At 39.3% G+C, this 18,999-nt stretch overlaps 1 protein-coding gene across 2 annotated transcripts in view; it reads left to right on the plus strand.

Moving 5' to 3' along the window:
- The window catches only part of PIGK (phosphatidylinositol glycan anchor biosynthesis class K), a 137,887-nt gene that overhangs the window by 101,580 nt on the left and 17,308 nt on the right, over nt 1-18,999 (plus strand). For both annotated transcript variants that reach the window (XM_039486704.1, XM_039486702.1), the window contains exon 10: nt 945-1,020. In XM_039486704.1, the coding sequence (XP_039342638.1) occupies nt 945-1,020 (76 nt within the window). The remainder of the gene's footprint in view (nt 1-944; nt 1,021-18,999) is intronic.

Genomic DNA, 18,999 nt, shown 5'->3' on the forward strand with positions numbered 1-18,999 from the left:
TATCAACGGGGTAGCCAGCTGAAGGTCTTACTCCAGTTCAAAGCGGACAAGTGGTTGCATTGTTAAACTCGCCACCGCAGCTGGTACTGAATGGCATTTTTGGCAGAGAAAGGATGGAGAATGATTTATCCTCTTGCCCGTGGTGGTGTCACATTTGAGTTACCTTAGTGGGACCATATGGAGAAGCTTGCACTGTCATTGCCAGTGCTGCACCTGTTCTGTAAACAAACAACTTCATTCTCCAGGGAGATCAGGGAAGCATCTTTCACCAGCTGAATTCACTTAAAACAAAATTAAAAGGTTTTCTCAGGTTTCCGCCTGCTGGTTTTAAACGTTCTACATATTTGAATTATTCCAGTGAAAAACAGCAGCCATGAGTAACACTAGTTTTATTTACACTAACTTGTCTTATTATTTTCTCTCGGTTTTAAAAACTATTTTAAGGTGGGGATTTACTTTTCTGATTAAAATGAAGCAAAACATTGTTCCCTCTAGATCAGTGGTTCTCAAACTACGGCCGCCGCTTGTTCAGGGAAAGCCCCTGGCGGGCCGGGTCGGTTCGGTTTGTTTACCTGCCGTGTCTGCGTGGCTCCCACTGGCTGTGGTTCGCCGCTCCAGGCCAATGGGGCTGCAGGAAGGGCAGCCAGCATGTCCCTCGGCCCGCATCGCTTCCCACAGCCCCTATTGGCCTGGAGTGGCTAACCATGGCCAGTGGGCACCGCGATCGGCCGAACCTGCGGACATGGCAGGTACATAAACCAGCCTGGCCTGCCAGGAGCTTTCCCTGAACAAGCGGCGGCCCTAGTTTGAGAACCACTGCTCTAGATGTAACATTTCAAACAGTATTTGGTAGTAATGTAGGTTTTTTTGTTTTTAATTCCAGGAGTTTGTTTTTTGTAATAATTGTAAGAACATTTATTAATATGAACTTCATTTATTTTCAGGGCTCCAAATGATGAGATGGCAACAGAACCACTAAAATATGCTGAACAGCTTCCTGTAGCTCAGATAATACACCAGGTATGCCTTTCCATTACAAGTATTTGCTTTCAGAGTAGGCAAGATTCATAATCTTTAAAATGTAATACTTTTGTTAGGTTTTACAGAATCAATGTGCTTATGCTAGAGGCACTCACAAACTTTAGATGACAGCTGTTAAATCATGAAGGTCTTATTCAAAGCACAGCAATGAAAGGATACTTGCAGGACGACACAAGAATTCTGATTTCACCCATGGCACAGGGTGCAGTTAAAATTTTTGTATTTTTTCTCCTAAAAAACAGAACTAGATTTCTTCCAACTTGCATCTTGACCCGAATCACAACATGCCTGCTCTCTTTGAAAAACAGCTAAATTACAATACCATTATCGCAATGTATTTGTAATGAAGAGTTGAACAGGGAAAACAATTTCCCTTCCCAATATAATTCTGAACGAGGTCTGAGTAACATTTCCATTTCCAACTACAGTAGTGCCATCATACTTTCTGTTCCTTGCGCCACATAGCTGGTATCACAACAAAAAGCACTGTTGGTAAAGTTTTGCCTTAGGTATTTCATTCTAATTGTGGCTGTAATTAACTGCTGGCTCATTGGGCCAGATGTTAATATTGTCTAGATGGCAGATTATCTACAGCTCTGGCCTTCAGACACAATTGACTTTGAACCATGATAGATCAACAGGAGAAAATGGAAATCCACCAAATGTTAAAGTTGCTGAGAATATCCTATGAGTATTTATTAATTGTTGTTGTTGTAGATCTTTCCAAATATCTTTGTCAATCAGAGTGTTTCTTTGCAGTTGAATTGCTTGCTGCAGGCAATGCCAGTTTTAGCTTAAAGGAAACATGGGCTTTATTTTAAAACTTTCAAGTGTACAGGCCTTTTCTGCAAGATGTAAACACACGGGATTTTAATAATTTTTTGGCTGAAATCTGCACCTCTGGGAAGAATATCTGATGTGTTCAGAACATTGGAGATTGGAAATCAGGACCTGTTTGTATGTCAGGAATTCCCTGGTGTTGTCAGAGCTTGAGATGACCCAACAGCCTGCAAATGTCACATTTAAAATTCTGTCTTCATGCCTGACTCTCAGCATAAATGAATTAAACAACAGAGCAGGCAGCAAGTCAATATGTTCTTAACAGCGAGAGTGAGCAGTGAAACAGTTTGTGGGTTGTTTGGAATAGGTAAATAGGAACTGCACAGATTGGTTCACCTAGAGGAAAATCTGAAACAGGAAAGAGAATTAACCTTTAAGATGGCTGGCCAGATTAAATGTCACAGTAATATTTTTACAGCTTAAAGAAATTAATAACCATGGATAGTTCATTTGGTTATTGTATGATGTCTTGCAATGGAATACTGCATTGTGGGAAGGCAGAAATATGATTTTCATATACTTTATCTCGTTGCTATAACAGAAGCTTACCAATAGTATAGGACTAGATCCTCCCTGTCATCTGGTGCAAAGCCGCTACACAGACCTAGTTACCTAGGGATTTCCCTGGCATAGGATGATGTAAAGCTCTATGCCACCCCCTTGGAGGCCCTTATCTACGGAGTATGTGAGGGGGCAGAATGCCCTGGCAATCCCTGCTCCTGGAGTAGGCACTCTTTTTGAAGAAAAGGACAAGCAGCATATACTCTATGTGAATGACTGGGGATGTTTCACATTTACTTTCTTTTGCCTGATAATGTGATGACCTGTATCTTAATTACTTGGAATAGCCTAATAGATAGCTGGCAACTCTATTCAAATGGTACCATAAGTTTGTTGGTATTCTAGGTATCACCAAATGTCCGTCACTGTTTCTTGAGGTCATTAAACCTTATCTCTAATATTTTCTCCAGTTTTTAAACGACTGTAATATGGTAGCCATTAAAAGCCTTCTCTTTGATTTCTTATTTGTTTGCTCTCTGAGAAAAATTCAGGTACAGTACATCTTGAATTGTTTATTACATATGAATTGCATAAAAAGAAACACTGCACCCAATTTTGACTTCAACATAGCACTTCTCTTGTATTAGTAGTAATCTGTTACCATATTAGTATAAAAATAGGACAACAACAACAGAGTTTAGCAATTCTAAATTGAATAATTGTATCAAACTCAATACATTAGCTCAATACATTAGCGCACAATTAATTTAAATATACAGACACACAAGAAATGAAAGGATAAAAACCAAAGGGCGTATTAATATTAAAACGTAAACCACCAATTTTCTGAATATAGAGCAAATCAGACATACACAAAAAAGGGAGATAATTGCTTTACCAGTCTAAAACAAAAAGCACAAACATAAAATTTACAAATATTTTAAGTAATTGGAAAAGGAAGAGCCTGGACTGCCATTAATGTAAAATCTAAATCAGCTATAAAACAAGCATTCACATGAAATGAACACACAACCTGGTTTTAAAATATTACATTACTATGTAGAAGGAGCTGTGGCAGCCAACTGGTTGACAGCCTGTACAGAATGAATTGCCAAGACATTAGAAATCAACATGATGGCTCTTTGATTCTTAAAATATCCTGTAAGTAGCATGAAGTAATCACGTACTCTTGAACAAAAATATTTAAATTAAGTTTTAAAATAGCTTAGTCAAGCTTAACAAGAGTACTACAAAAGACATCCTAAAAATTTATGAGGTTTTTTTTTACGCTAATATATGCAGACAAATTTGGATTGAGTTTGTGTATAAAAAGGCAAAAAAGTTAGGAAGTATTTCAGTTCTGTTTTTTTGTTTCGTTTTTTAAATTCTGCTTTTATTTTGTTCTAGTGAGAGGGTAGAGAAAAATGTTAACTTAAGTCAAATTTGGAAGAAAAATAAGTAGTATGTTCAAAGATTCTGGTTTTGTTCATCATATACAAAACATTCATTAGTAGGGCCTTAGTTCAGCAAGGTATTTAAACATGTGCCTAACTTCAGTGGAGCTTCTCATGCACTTAAATTTAGGCACATGCTTATACACCTTGCTTAATCAGGGCTTGACATTTGAACTTTCCTCCTATGATGTCGCCCAGTAACATTACAGATATTTTATTGATGAAAGGGATGTTTCAATGATAAGTGTCCAATCTCTTAATTTTGTTATAATTGAAAACTTAATTAAACGGCAACTTGAGGCCAGAATCAAATTGGATACTTATTTCTTCCAGTCCTTTGTTAAATACTGATCATATTAAGCAAAAACACATTAGCATTATGGAACAGTACAATAGTTTAGATTTTTGTTTGTAATAGTAACTTTAAGGTTCACTGTAGCTCGTCAATCTGCTCTAAGGTGGGGGTGGGAGGCCCACAGTAGGGGTGCGACCTAGAATGCTCTTCATTTACTTCTGAAGGGTTCAGCATTCCTATATGTACTCTACTTGTCTGGTGAAAACACACATTGCTATAGAAACTAGTAAATGAATATCCTAATGTATCTAGTATCCCTTTGTTGCTTTTTTTACTATTGAAACTTAGCAAATAAATTACTGTTTCATTTCCCCAGAGAACTATTTGATCCTAATTTGAGAACAGAAACCTTCAAAATTAGCAACTAAAAAAATTGCTTTTCTAGAAGTAACTGTTAAGGGGAAAGAATTATGACTGTAGCCCCAAGGGATTACTATATTAAATTAATCCTGTAAGGTAAGTGTACCTTTGCATTGCTCAACAAGAACTTGTTTTTGCCACTGAGGTTCCAGTTCAGCAAAGCTCTTAAGCACTTGATTCATTTTAAGCATATGAGTAGTTGGGACTACTTACATGAGTTAAATGTTTTGTTGTATTAGGGTCTTAATGCACAGTTTTGACTGTCCCATCCAATCTATAGCTGGAAGGGTGAGGATGCAACATGGGGCATCAAATGAAAAATTAAAGGAAGAAAATGGATAAGGGGTCTTCAGAGCTGTAGAAGACCAAGGTTGCGGTTGGAGCAGTTAGTGATTGTCAAAGGTAATTACGGAACTGCTCAGGACAGTAGTTCCATAGTTAACCTTGCAACCAAGGTTTCATTTTCATCTCTGGTTTCAGCCCGTATCTCACTTTGGCCTCAAAACTCTCTCCATCTCTCGTTTGTTTATTCTTGGGACCTGATTCCGATCTCTCTAGTTTTACAGTGCTATGTAAATTCATTCATTTTCAGTGAAATTATTCCTGTTTTTTGTTGATTTAGCTGGGAGAAGAATCATGCCCACAAGTATAGAGGAGAGAGGTTTTTTGCAAAATTTGAAGGAAAACATTGAAACCGTGTTCGTATGTCAAGAAAGTAAAATGTACAGTGTTCAGGTTTCCAAAATGCTTTGTTTTTGCTGTTCTTTGTGAGGGCCTATAACACAGAAATACTCAGTAAAAACAACAATCCAGTGCACAGAAGCCAGTACTGATCCTGGTAATGTAGTCCAGTAACTATAATGAAAGTCGACCATGAGGATGGTTCCTTGCACCTCCAGAGCATACTACTTTGGCAGAGCTCCAACAATAAGAGCCTGTTCCTGACAGCAGGGATCTTCACTCTCACCTGTCTTGGCTCAGAATGGAATCTTTTCCCGCTGCACCTACCCCAAGACATTTCCTTCTTGAATCTAGTATTTTACAAACAGCACTTCTGGGAGAAGCTGTCAGCACCCAAGGATTTAAACTGTTGTCTCTCCTGGCTTCCTCCATGAGGAAGGGATGCATGTCTCCTGTAGGCATCCATAAAAGGAGGATCTACGGAGATATTCCTTCCCTGCTTTTTTCACCCAGATGAGAGGTTGGGGAAGTGGCTATCACAATGCCTGTGGGTTCAAGGCAGTGAGTACAAGCTGCCACTTCCATATGAAACAATCTTGGTGTGGCTCCCTTACCAACATATGGAGCTGACATTTATGTTCCACTTCACTGGTGAAATCTTCACACTAACCCAGCCCATAGGCAGAATATTGTTACACACACACATACACACCATCTCACTTGCAAGGGAGACAGGTGGTGCCATTTCTCCTTAAGACGATGGCACATCAGCTCCAAGCAACACAAGAACTACACATCATCTCTAGCATACAGGTCTGTTGCATCAGCGATTTCAGCTTTACGTGGTCGGCAAAAACAAAAAAAAGAGACAAAAATAACCATTTTAATACTGTACCTGTAGTGCGAATGATTCCACCCGCCATTCAACTCAATGTAATTTTGACTATACACGGTTTTTGATTTACGCACTAACCACAGAATGGAACCCCCGCATAAGATGAGACTCACCTGTATTTATAATACAATCTTTTTTCATGAGTTGCTTTTAATAACTTATTTAAAACTGTCCTTTGCTGAGAAACATCTGATTTCATTGCTCTTTGGATTGGTTAACTCCTAGGGAAGTAGTGGATGATGGGAGTCATCTTTGGATGAATGAACTAATACTTGCCAGTATAACCTTGTTAAAATTTGCTGAACTTATTTGTTGGGAAACCTGTGCGAGCAATGCAGTCTAGTGAAGGGATACTCCCTTGGAGAAATAATGCAGAAGAAACAGATGATTTCCAATATAATTGCATTTTACAGTTACTTAGCAGACATTAATTTGCAATTAAACTATTCCTTTTTTCTTTCATAGTCTAAATTTGAAATTAAGATTTTAAGTTTAACTTAAAAAATGGTACTTTCTGTGGAAAATACTTCCTGCTTTGTTAAACAGTGACAAACAGATGGGTCAGAATTCATTTGTTTACATGTTATTAGGTTCATTTCACTTTAATCGGTTGAAAATAAAATGGTGATTAGCACTGTGTAAATTTTATTCATCTTTTATAAAATGAGTTAAGGGTTTTTTAAATTTTAATCAGGCACATAAAATGCTTAGTAAGAGAACAAAGGCAATACAGGTTTTAGTTTAGATGCAGACATTGATATTCTTGGATTAGAACAATTTATCTGGAGATAAAAATACATTCATGAATGAAACTCATATTGAAGATTTTACTTCATTTTCAAATGTATAGGACACAATTTTCAAAAGCAACCAGTAATTTTTTTTTGAGTGCTCAACTTGAGATGTAAAAGTATGTTTAGGAATTGCTACACACCTCCTCTCTGAAAAATCAAGCCCCTTTAAGGTGGGTATCCTTAATTACTGTGTGTTTGTATACAAGATACACATATTCTATGTATAGAATGTATTCCCTCTGCCTAGTGATGCCATGAGTCAGAATCACCAAGCAAGTAGTCAAGAAGAAAAGTCCATCCATCTCTCACTAGGGGTATGTCTTCATTACCGGCCGGATCGGCAGGCAGTGATTGTTCCAGCAGGGATCGATTTATTGCGTCTAGTCTAGACATGATAAATCCATCCCTGAGCGCTCTCCTGTCAACTCCTGTACTCCAGCTCGGCGAGAGGCCCAGGCACAGTTGACGGTGGAGCTGCAACAGTCAACTCACCGCAGTGAAGACACCACAGTAAGTCGATCGAAGTACGTCGACTTCAGCTATATTATTCACATAGCTAAAGTTGCGTAACTTAGATCGATTCCCCCTCACCCCCCCACAGTGTAGACCAGGCCACAGTGGAGCTCCTCCTCCTCTTCTGCAGGTTTGATCAACAGCAGCTGTGTGTTTGTTCAGCTATCTCCTTTAGTGCTGCCATCTCCTGTGACTGCAAGAGAGTAGATGGAAGGGACTCAGTGGCCATGTCAGTGCTTCTGTACACCTTGGACTAGACGTGGAAAACCATGATGCTTGGTGATGGTCATCAAAATGTGTGGGTTCCCTCTCCTCCAGTGATTGAACATTCTCAAGGTTAGGGATGCTGGTTACTTTTGTACGCTGTGATAAAATGCAATATATTGCACTCATTGTTCTACCTTTTCAGTCTCTACGATTTGCGGGGTCTGTTAATGCTGAAGAAAGTTAGAAATGGACACACTGTGTGTCATTTTTATTGTGTGTTTGTGTGTGTGTGTGCGTGCGCACGCCCACATGCTGGGTTCCATCTCCTTTTCACTTTGTAAGTACAAATACTTATAATTGAGCACAGTTTAAACTTGTGTTTTGTTTGCCTGTACTTGTAAACTGGACAAAAGGAGGCAAATGGAATTGTGTATGGATGTTACCCAGTAAACGACAGTTCTGAGTCCCCTTCCTAAGATCTAGCTGCTGTGCTGTGAATCTAGTTTCTTTCACTACTAGGCTTATGTGGGAATTATTGGGCTTTCTGTAGCTTCTGCTTTTCATGCCTTGCAGCCTCACAATACCGCAAGAGCAAGGATAGCTACTTCTGTACCCAAGAGAAGTAAAACAAATATTCTGTCAATAGGACCAAATGCTGGTGTAGGTTATTGCCAACTTCCACAATGTGAATGGGCATAGAGCACTGAATAGAGATGCTGCCAAGATTGTATCCATGCAAGAGCAAGTTCCTGGCTGCTGTTTGCTCATCTGGCCACTCCAAAAGAAATGTGGATGAACTCCAAGGTTAAGGAGGATCAAAAAATTACAATGGGAATACTGTCTTACTGCCCCAAAACTGAAAGATGTTCACATGCTCATGCTTGCTTTATAAAGTCAAGCGAATGACTGATTGCCATGATAACTTCCACTAAGTTATACAAAGCTAGCTGAGACAAACAGTGCCATCATCTATTTCTCTGGCTTTCACTTCAAGAAGTCATTTAAAAAAACAACAACCCCAAATGCTGATTTGCTTTTAGTTGAATTACAGAACCTATAATGCCGGACAGAACATTTCAATTAATTTTCATCTTTTCAATTACCATGGAATCTCACTGGCTTGCACTTTTCTAATATGTAAAAATGAGGTTGGCCCTTGCCATTTCTCATGCAAAGGCTAAATAGCAGAATGCTCTAACAAGACCTCAGTCTAATCAAAGTTGTAACATTAATGTACGACAGTATTTCCCAGAATGCTGTGAAGTATTATAATAAAGAATTAAAATTCTTTGGTCTAATAAACATTTTGATATGTTATCCTTTCGGATACTCACTAATTCACAACATTAGTGATGTTCTAATCTACTCTATTATAGTGCATAGCTGACTTTTTTCAAAATGATCTTTCTTTCTAAGGAATAAATGAAACTACAGAAACCTTTGGATAATATTAATCAGTACTTTATAATTTTGACCCATCTCATACATTCAGAAGAAATTTAAGACACAAAATAAGTGCATCACTTCCATAACAGTTATCTAGCAGACTTTTGGCCACAGCCAGCAGTGTGGTGGAACTGCTTTGCATTGTACTGCTAGTGGATTCTGTCTGTAAAGTTGGCATAAATGGGCATGAGAGGATTACACCAGTATAAGGGGAATCCTCCAGTGGCATAGAACAGGTATAGTCGTTCCTATACCCCTCCCTTCCTTTCTTCTTTAGCAAAGGAGGTGTTAGGGGGCGTTTTAGCCATGACCCCTCCCCCCTCGGATCTGTGCTGTGTGATCTTCAACCACAGTCAAGGATCTAGTTCTTCATCTCTATTTCATCAAGTCAGAAGACCATGGAGAATTTCTGTTCCTAATCTTCAAGATGTAGGATAAGTAGACATCTGGAATCTTCATTGACATAAGTTTTTTCTTTTTAAACACTGCTTCCTGAATCCTAGAAATTTAGCAGTCATTATGGGGAACTTTATTTTTAGGGCATAGATTACCAACATATTCATGCTATGGAAATTCCTTCTGTCTGTACATCCCACATTCTCTGCTAGAGCCACAAAGCCAGAATTAGCACTTTTTGTTAATCTCTGAACTTCAGGAAGACACTGAATGTAATATTACAAGCTTTGTAGTGTGGTAGAATGTACCGAATAACTAAATGCATTGCAGGGCAGCTTGCATAAGGCACCCAAGCAGTCATTATTTTTCAGTTTCCCTGCTTGAGGTTCTGTTTTTGGTACCAAGAAATGCCTTGGTCACTGGTCTTCAAGTCTTGGTTTTTTATCCAAGTCGATGCCTGTGAGCAACTTGCACTCCGGCTGTTTAAAGTGTCTGGGCGAATCTCACATATCAAATTTGTAAGGACTTCAAGCCTAGGACCAAAAAAAAATAGAGAGGTCAGGCTGAAGTTTCTTTTAACGGAAGCTGTGCTGAGACGACCAGCAGAGCCTTCCCACACAGAGAGAACAACCACTTCATCAACAGTGAGAAGTGCTCTGCCAATGTTGGCGGAAGGCGGCATCTCCTCACAATCTCCGGTGCAGAGGAAGAAGCATAAGGCTTCTAAGGAAAAGACCGGAAAAGGAAGATCTCTAGGTCCTAAACCACACCAGGAAGGGGGATAGAGAATTGAGTAGAGTACATCCTAAATCTGAGCACTCATCCAGGTTAACAGCTAAGGAGGGCACTGTTGACTCCAGTGCTGGGACAGGCACTATCAAGTCTGATGCCTGAAACAGCACCTGTAACTTCTATGGTGCTGTTGTTTTCAGTTACTCACCAAAGAACAGCAATTCCATTACCAACAATGGCAGAGGTGTTTGCGGCAACAAAGGACTTGTTGTCTTTGTCAGTGCTGGTTTCCCCAGCAGTGCAGGAAATCGCTCCCATGGTATCATCAGCACTCACTGAATCAGTTCAATCACTGCAGTGCCCAGTTCTGCGTCAGCCTCTTGTTTCTCAGAGCTCTCATCCTACAGTTCTGTCAAGGGGAAAACTGGTAATGATGGCCAGGAGGGGTCCATTCATCCCAGCTCTGCCGAGAGGCAGCCTGACTCTGGGATTTCTGCATTGCCAATTCAAACAACCTCACAGCCTCATGGGCTATGTCTATACTAGAGACCTTACAGCGGCTGCACCACTGTAAGATCTCTTGTGTAGCTGCTGTGTGTGGACAGGTGAGCTCTCCCATTGACATAATTAAATCACCCCCAAAGAGTGGCGGTAGCTTGGCTTTGGCTGCACTGGTTCTCCACTCTCCTCTCCCTTTCATAAAAGCTCCAATTTTGTTTCTGTTGGACTCAGACCTAATTTCCCAAGATCCTATTTGCCTACTTCACTCAAACCTGCAGGCGCTTCATTTAACAGCCTGGATGGATGCTCCATGGCTAGACCCTGGGGAAGAATCTTGTTCAAAAGAGGTTCAGGGTGTCCTTTTAAATAGTAGGAAGCCATATACTAGATCTACTTACTTGGTGAAGTGCAAACAATTCTCTATCTGTTCTCAATAATCTGAAGTTTTACCGAGACATTTTTCAATCCATTTTATCTTGGACTCTCTCTTAACCAACCCTTGTTGTTCTAGGTATATCATCTGCTAGGAGGACTTTGCTAGAACTATCTTAGCTTTCTACCCTCAGGTCGATAATCGCTCTGTATTTTCTAATAAGATGTCAATTATATTTTTGAAAGGCCTGGAGTGGTTATATTCTCACATACAAGATTATTTTCCCCTGTGGGACTTGAACTTGACATTGTCAGAGCTTGGGCCTTCCTTTGAGCTTTTAGCTACCTGCTCCTTACTACATATGTCAATGAAGGTGGCATTTTTGGTGGCCATCACTTCTGTTAGGAGAGTAGGTGAACTACATGCACTAATGTCTGGCCCCACTCTATATAACTTTCTTTAAACATAAGGTTTACCTACATCCTCATCCAGTTTGTTTCAAAAGTGCTGGCCAACTTCAATATTAACTAAGTGATTTACTTATTGTCATTCTTCCCAAAGTCTAACTCAAATAAAGATGAGGAAAGACTGCATACAGTAGACATCAGAAGAACATTGGCTTTCTATTTCAACAGGTCCAAGCAGCTCCGCTTGTCTTCCCAGCTGTTTGTGGAAATCGCAGGCAGGATGAAAGGGCTCCCAGTCTCTTCTCAGAGGATTTCATCATGGATAGTCTCCTTTATTCACTTGTGCAAAGATTTGGCTAGTATTAGTCCCCCAAGCAGAGTGACAGTACATCCGACAAGATGGCAAGTGGCTTCTGTGGCCTTTCTAGCTCAAGTGCCTATCATAGATATTTGTAGAGCAGGAACCTGGTCTTCGACGCACACATTTCCATCCATTGTGCCATCACTCCATATTGTAAAAATGATATCAGATTTGGGAGAGCTGTTCTTCAGTCCTAGTTCAGATAGACTCCTATCCCACCTCCTGATTTCATGGCTTGTGAGTCACCAAGAGTGGAATGCGCATGTGCAATCACTCTAAGAAGAAAAAAAGTTACTAGCTTGTTCTGTAACTGTTGTGGTTTGAGATGTGCTGTACACATTCATTCCATGACCTGCCCTCCTACCGCTCTGCATCTGAGTTTCCGGCAAGAAGAAACAGAGGGGATCAGTGGTGCTGATCCCTTTATGTTAACCAGAATGCACGGCAGTAGAGGGTGCTCAATCCGATCTCATGGGCACCTCTAAGGGAAAAAGTTTCTGATAACTGTGAGCAGGGTGCGCACGCAGTAAGAGTGCAATGGATGTGGAGCAAAGGACATGGATAACAGTGAGAGAAGCTTTCATAGATTTTAAGGCCAGAAAGGACCATTATGATAATCTAGTCTGACCTACTGCCTAACACAGGTCATGAATCTGTTTTAATATTCTCCCCTTTTTGGTTAATACATTAAAATTCGGGAGCAAGGTCAGGAAGAGTGTTGGGATGTAGGTAAATGATAAAATAGTAAGTTTTGTAGGAGGGATTTGAAGGAGGGGAGAGTACTGTCACATGGGACATGCTGAGGAAGACGTTCCAGGCATCCCAGGTGGCAAGAGAAAAGTTGATCATTCCTTGAGGTAGAAAACCAGAACAGAAGCAAGAGGAGTTGCTGAGTGTATGTTGCAAGCAAGCAGTTGGGGCTTTATAGATAAAAATAAAATGCCAGCCTTTAAAATAGCTTATTTTTTTCTAAGCAGTTTTACAGGCAGTTAGTTACTTCCACTGGTTTCTCACATGATTGTGTGAAAAATTTGTGTTCAATATGTTTTAAATATAGAGCATTCACTTTGGAAGGAGAGAACTTGGACTAGTAGAGACTTGGACTAGTAGAGACATCCCCATTTGATGTGATTAACACATGGAAGAAGATGTTTTAAATGAAAAAATACTGTGATTACTGCAATGCCATGCAATTTCATAAATGTGTTTATGGTGCTGCTACAGTAAGTGATCAGTTGATCTGTCTATGAATTTATATAGTGTCATTGTTTTATAAGCGAGCACTAAATATTCTGATTATCATTGCATAATGTTATCCATCGAGGAGCTCCTAGTGCAGAGGTTTCCAAACTTCCCTTATTGTGTACACCTTCCAGATCTACTAGTTGCTCGTACAAATTATAATATACATTAACACATAATATATAAGACTATAATGATCATACATATCATTTACAGTTTTAATTTTAATGTACGCTTACGTTTGATCAACTTAAACAATGGTTTAATAGTACTACTCACCATTAATGTAATGGAGGAGGTTGTTCGAGCACAGGCGCATAATGTTTGGAGTGATAGTTTGAGTTGTAAGTTGTTTTCAACACAAAGACACTGTCAATACTCTGATTTCATTCCAGTGAGTGATGAAGATCTACTTTCAAACAGGTAAGTTGTAATAAAAGGCATCAAAACCTTGACAGCTCTGTCTGACAATTCAGGGAACTCTGCTCGCATTTCCCAAACTCAGCAAACAGCTTTTGTTGGAACTCAGTCTTAAGTCCACCATCAGCTGAGATGTCCAGGAGATTCTCTTGTTCTTTTATTGACAAGTCATGCGGTATGGGCAGTACAGAAAAATTTGTGAAAGGGTAGTGGACCCATCTGTTTGCGTTGAGGGAAGGTACTCATGTAATTGTCTCACCAGTTCAGTGAGATGTTGCTTGATGTCACTTTTAACACTGTCCTGCAACTGTAGTTCCTTCGTTGTCAGGAATTCATGCATGTATGGGAAAATTTCAGTGTTGTTTTCCTCCGCAGAGCGAGTCCTTTTTATCACTGACTCAGTTTTGTTCTGGACATTGAAGATGGTTGTATTCAGCTCAGGAAGTCCTATACTCAGCTCATTCAGGCGAGAGAATATATTTGACAAGTAGCCCAGATTGTGTCCTGCAGACAGTGAGAGAGTGGGAATGGGTAGTCTGTAAAGAATACCTTGACTTTGGAGTGAAGTTCAAAGAAACGTGCCAAGAGCTAGCCCCTTGATAGCCATTGAACATCTGTGTGGAGCAATAGATTGACATGCTCATTTCCCATCTCATTACATAGAGCGGAAAAGATTCTGGGATTCAAGGGTCGAGCTTTTATCAAGTCCAGCACCTTCTTCAAGGTGCTAGGCATAATTTTGGCAGCAAGTACTTCCTGTGTATACTTCAGTGGCCCCACATCGCATTGGGAGTGACCTCTGTGATATGTGTCACTACTCCACTATGCCTACCAGTCATTGGCTTTGCTCCACTGGTGCAGATACCAATACATTGTGACCAGATGATATCATATTTAATGTGACACTGTGTTGTTTGACAATGGCACTAACTGAATTAATTTTTGGGCCTTCTCTCCAAGCTTACCATGTCTGCAGCCACAGGTAGTATTAGTTACTCTGCTGTGGTGTGAGGTTTTCCTGACTTCAGAACTCTGTAACTCATTAAGTATGATGCTTCAAGAGCCTTAATATTTTCATCGGTGGCAGCAGCAGAGTACAAAACTTTCTTGCTCGCCATTAGCTCTGCCCATGTCCAGTGAAAAATTCTGATGGTTTGTCCTAGTTCGTGTTTTGTTTCCAACTGTTTGCGTAGAGGAGATCGTTTTAGGCTGTTATTTGACAAGACTTCACCACATAACACACACTGCAGCTGAGGGTATTCACTGACTGTAGTCCAAGTAAATACCATGTTGATGTACTTTTCCTCATATTTATGTCTCTTTGATATAGATCCTGTTTCGTCCCTTGTGTCAGTGTTTCTCTTCACAGGCTCAGATCCACGTGTTGAGTCAGTAGTCATCTCCCCAGCAGTTTCAGCAAGCTTCTCATCACTGATACTTTGGGTGTTCTGCTTTAGCCGTGTCTTTAGCCATCTTTCCATATTTCACTCCTATATACAGATATAGTGCGACGTATACAATCAGAACCTTCTCCCTCTCCCCCTCCCCCGCCCCGCTCAGTTAGACTGAACAGTTGCTGAACCTGCGCTGTACAGCATCTCTTTGTATCTTTGTTCTCATTGTATATCTTGAAGTAAATTAACTATCATATTTTATATAACAAATTCCCCTAGAGTTTTAAAGCTTTGTCTGAGTAGCCTGTTATGAAAATGCAAAAAATTAAATAATAAACAAAATCCTCCATTTCACAATTTCTCTCACGTACCTCCCAGAGATGTCTAGCATACTCTTGGGGTACACACATCACAGTTTGGGAACCCCTGTTCTAGGGGATTGTGCTCCATTCCTTTCCCAGGTTCTAGGCTGTGATGTTACAGTGCACAGATTTCTGTATGTTATGTTCTGAAGGGTCAATGCCAAGGGACCAGTCTTTGTTGTAATCTCATTGTTACAAATTCCAATTTGATATTCTCAAAGGTTTTAACCAAACACAATCCCTATTGTGCTCTCTAAGGGTCTTCAAATGCTGGTGATATATGAAGCGTTGCAGTGTCTAGACCGAGTGATACGCAGCTAATGCTGCTATGGCTGTCTGAATTCCTTTGCCTCTATCAACTGATGTCAGAAGAACCTTTTCTCTACTTAGAGCTGCAAACAAGGGCAGGTTGTGTCTAATACTGTGTTCCTTCAGCAGTGCAGTTGAGCATCTTCTTTGCCCCCATCCTGACAGCAGCACATTTGACTGAGGCTTGAGGCTTTTGGGTGTAATAACTCACAGATTTCTTTCTTCTCCGTGCGATAGCCCTTTTCCATTAAGCATATAATTTATTTTTTCATTATTCTTTGCTCCTGTGGGATTCATTATGCTACATTTGTCTGCATTCATCTGCATTTGTCATTTATTAGCCCAGGTTCTTATTTAAATGTTCTAAATCTTTGTGCCTATGTCTGCCTCATTCTTTGTTTATTTGCTGTTCCTTCAAATTTTGAGTCAGAGGAGTGAATACTATTTAGGTCATTCTGGTGAGTTGTCTGCTGTGGGAATAACTGAATAGGTTTCCAGTGCATAATGATATGCAAATAATGTACTTCTGTCTTGCATGGGAATAGACTAAATATATATGCAAGCTCTGTATGACTTTAATAGGGATGACAGCATCATAATATACCATGTGCTGTTGTATGGTATCTGATATAGGTGTACACGTGTGTGTGTGCGTGTGTGCATGTGTGCTCACTGTAGCTGAGGGCACAGGAATCTATTTTAAATATTTCTCTGTGAGAATTTAATATGTGAGCAACATACTGTACTCTGTATGGGAAGTGTTAAAGCCAGTGGTAGGTCTGATTTACTTTGCTTGCATAAGCCACAGGAATTACTTTAAGCACCAAAAATAAAACTGAAGATGCCTATCAGGTTATCACTCTGGTTGATTTCACTAGTAGAGCTTCTCCATGTGTGGAGAAGAAGAATCTTGCCAGCAATGTGTGTGTGGTGGGGGGTGGGGAGTAAGGCTTGTGAGGAAAAGTACTTTTTAAAATGAAACTTCTTTTTAGCTACCTTTATACTAGTTCCTAGAGCATTTCACAAAAGAGGTGCTTTCTTTAAAAAGCCTTGCTTTAGTGAGCCTTTCTGTGTAAGAGAGTACATTCTTCCTAAAACTTCATTTCAGTGAAATTAACTTATATTTCCACTGAGAATGGCTTACATAAGCACAAAGGGAGGCTTAGTGGTTTAGACGTCCATCAAATAAACTGCATAACTAAAAAGAGAGGATGCCAAGCCTCACGCTCTTGTACTTGAAAGTATTGTGTTCCCTCTCATGGGAACTCAAGATTAGAGAAATTATAAAGGCTTTGCACAAAAACAGAGAGTTAGAATTAATTTTTGCCTAAGCAGGGAAGTGTCAAAAGCCTATTATGGTAATTTTTCAATTTTGTCTTAACTATTCACACATTTTAAAATAGTTGTACAATTGAGAACAGGCATAATTGATGTGGGTTTTCTTTTTCCAGTCCAGCATAAAATGTAGTTTAGATGCACTTGGGGGTTTCAGGCAAAGTAGGTGTGCTAATTAAGTAGTTGACATTTTTCATATCATAGTGAGAAAATTTGCTTAATGGGTTGAAAATCATATTCCATAGAACAGTTTGCCCTATTGTTAATTACATCTTATGTACAGACATCACTCTGAGATGGAAACAAATTAAATACCAAAACACTAGTCAAAACAAAAGTGTATTTCATAGTGCTGGAATTTTCAGCTGCAGAACCTGAGTTATCATTGTTGTTCTTTCTTAACTAAACAACAGTGTTGAAAGTCAACATGGAAACAAAACTTTTTTAATCTAGCAATTTTTCTACTAGAAAATGTTGACTTTTAGAAGTTGAAAACATCAAGGAGTGAAGAGGTTCTAACAGATTTTCTAATAAATTATTTTACCCATTAATGGCCTAATACAATTAAAATGTTTAAAAGTGTGTCTACATCTCAGCAACCCACACAATGCTGGGGAAGAGTTAATGTAGTTAAAAAAAACAAAACTTGATCCAAGCAAAAGTTGGAGGGATTTTTCTAAGTAAGGGAAAACCTTCTGTTTTATCAAAACTTCTAAATTATGTAATGGAATTGGCTTTTTATTTTGGTGAACAGGGTATTTAGCAATAGAAAAGGTGAAATATACATATTCCTTCAAAGCTACTCTTATCCTGTGATCCGTTTAACTGTGCTGGATCAAACTCTTTCCCATCACTTTCAATGGGACAAACATATTTGGTCTTGACCTCTTCCCCATAGGCTTAGTTCTCTTATTAGCAGTGGTATCGGATGTCACATTTATTTAAATGCAGCCGCAGAATTAAAAAAATGAGCAGCTTTGTGAAGTACTTGAAATCCTCAGATGAAGGGTGATGTATATGCACAGAACATCAGTAGTCTTTATTACTAACTTTATTGCATAAATACTACTACTACTCACATGGGGCCTTAGGACCCAGTCCTGCAAGCTTATGCACTGGCTTACCTTCAGACGTGATTGGTCCCACTGATTTCAGTGGGGAGCACTTGTGTGACTAAAGTTACACACATGCAGGACTAGGACCTTTGTTAATAAAACATGATTATTCAAGCAATGTGCAGAAGACTGTCCAAGAAATAAGATGTAATTTCAGTTTCTGACTATAATTTAGTATTCTTGCACATTTTCATTACTTTATGTAATAAATAACTTTGGCATTTATTAAACATGCATTTGACTTTATTCTAATTGTTTCCTTCTGTATGGCAGCTTCTGTGATCGGCAATATTTACTCAAATAGGATTTCAGTGAACAGTAAAATTAACAATTCTGGTTTTGCTAATTTAATGTGCTGTGCACAGCATTTCTTCTTCTGAGTACGAACAGATACAACAGAAATTGTTACCTGTAAGCCCACATTGATAAAGTAATGCTGCTGTTACTGTTACCATGTTTTGATGTAAATCTCATCAATTTAATCTTGGTATATTTAGCACTGTTGTGATGGCAATTATCTTTTTTGACACTCTCAGGTGTAGACATTCCTATCTCCAAATATATTTACATATTTATCTCACTTAATTGTCATGTAATTTTAATGAGAGTTATATTGGTGGGTTTTGTGTTAAATTAATTATATTTTGTTTACCCTTCAGTAGCACCTTGTGAGAATTGTGGCAGTGTAATGCACAAGCCCATCTTGACAGAATTGATGAATAGCTAGAGATAGAGGTATTGGCAGGCTGCTCACCAGTGCCATGTCTAGAATTTTGTTTTCCTTAATAATTCAGAAAGGCTGGAATTCGATAAAATCATTTCCATTTTCAGAGTGAATGGAAAGGGTAAATGAATAAAGACTCCAGTAATGGAACCACTTGTGTTTGTGTTGTTGAACAGGCAGGGCAGCGTCACATTTTATTGTTCCCTGTGAAAATTATTTGTGCATGTGGTTTCTTTGTGGA

The sequence above is a fragment of the Mauremys reevesii genome, linkage group 8 (assembly GCF_016161935.1).
Source record: "Mauremys reevesii isolate NIE-2019 linkage group 8, ASM1616193v1, whole genome shotgun sequence".
Classification (NCBI taxonomy): domain Eukaryota; kingdom Metazoa; phylum Chordata; order Testudines; family Geoemydidae; genus Mauremys; species Mauremys reevesii.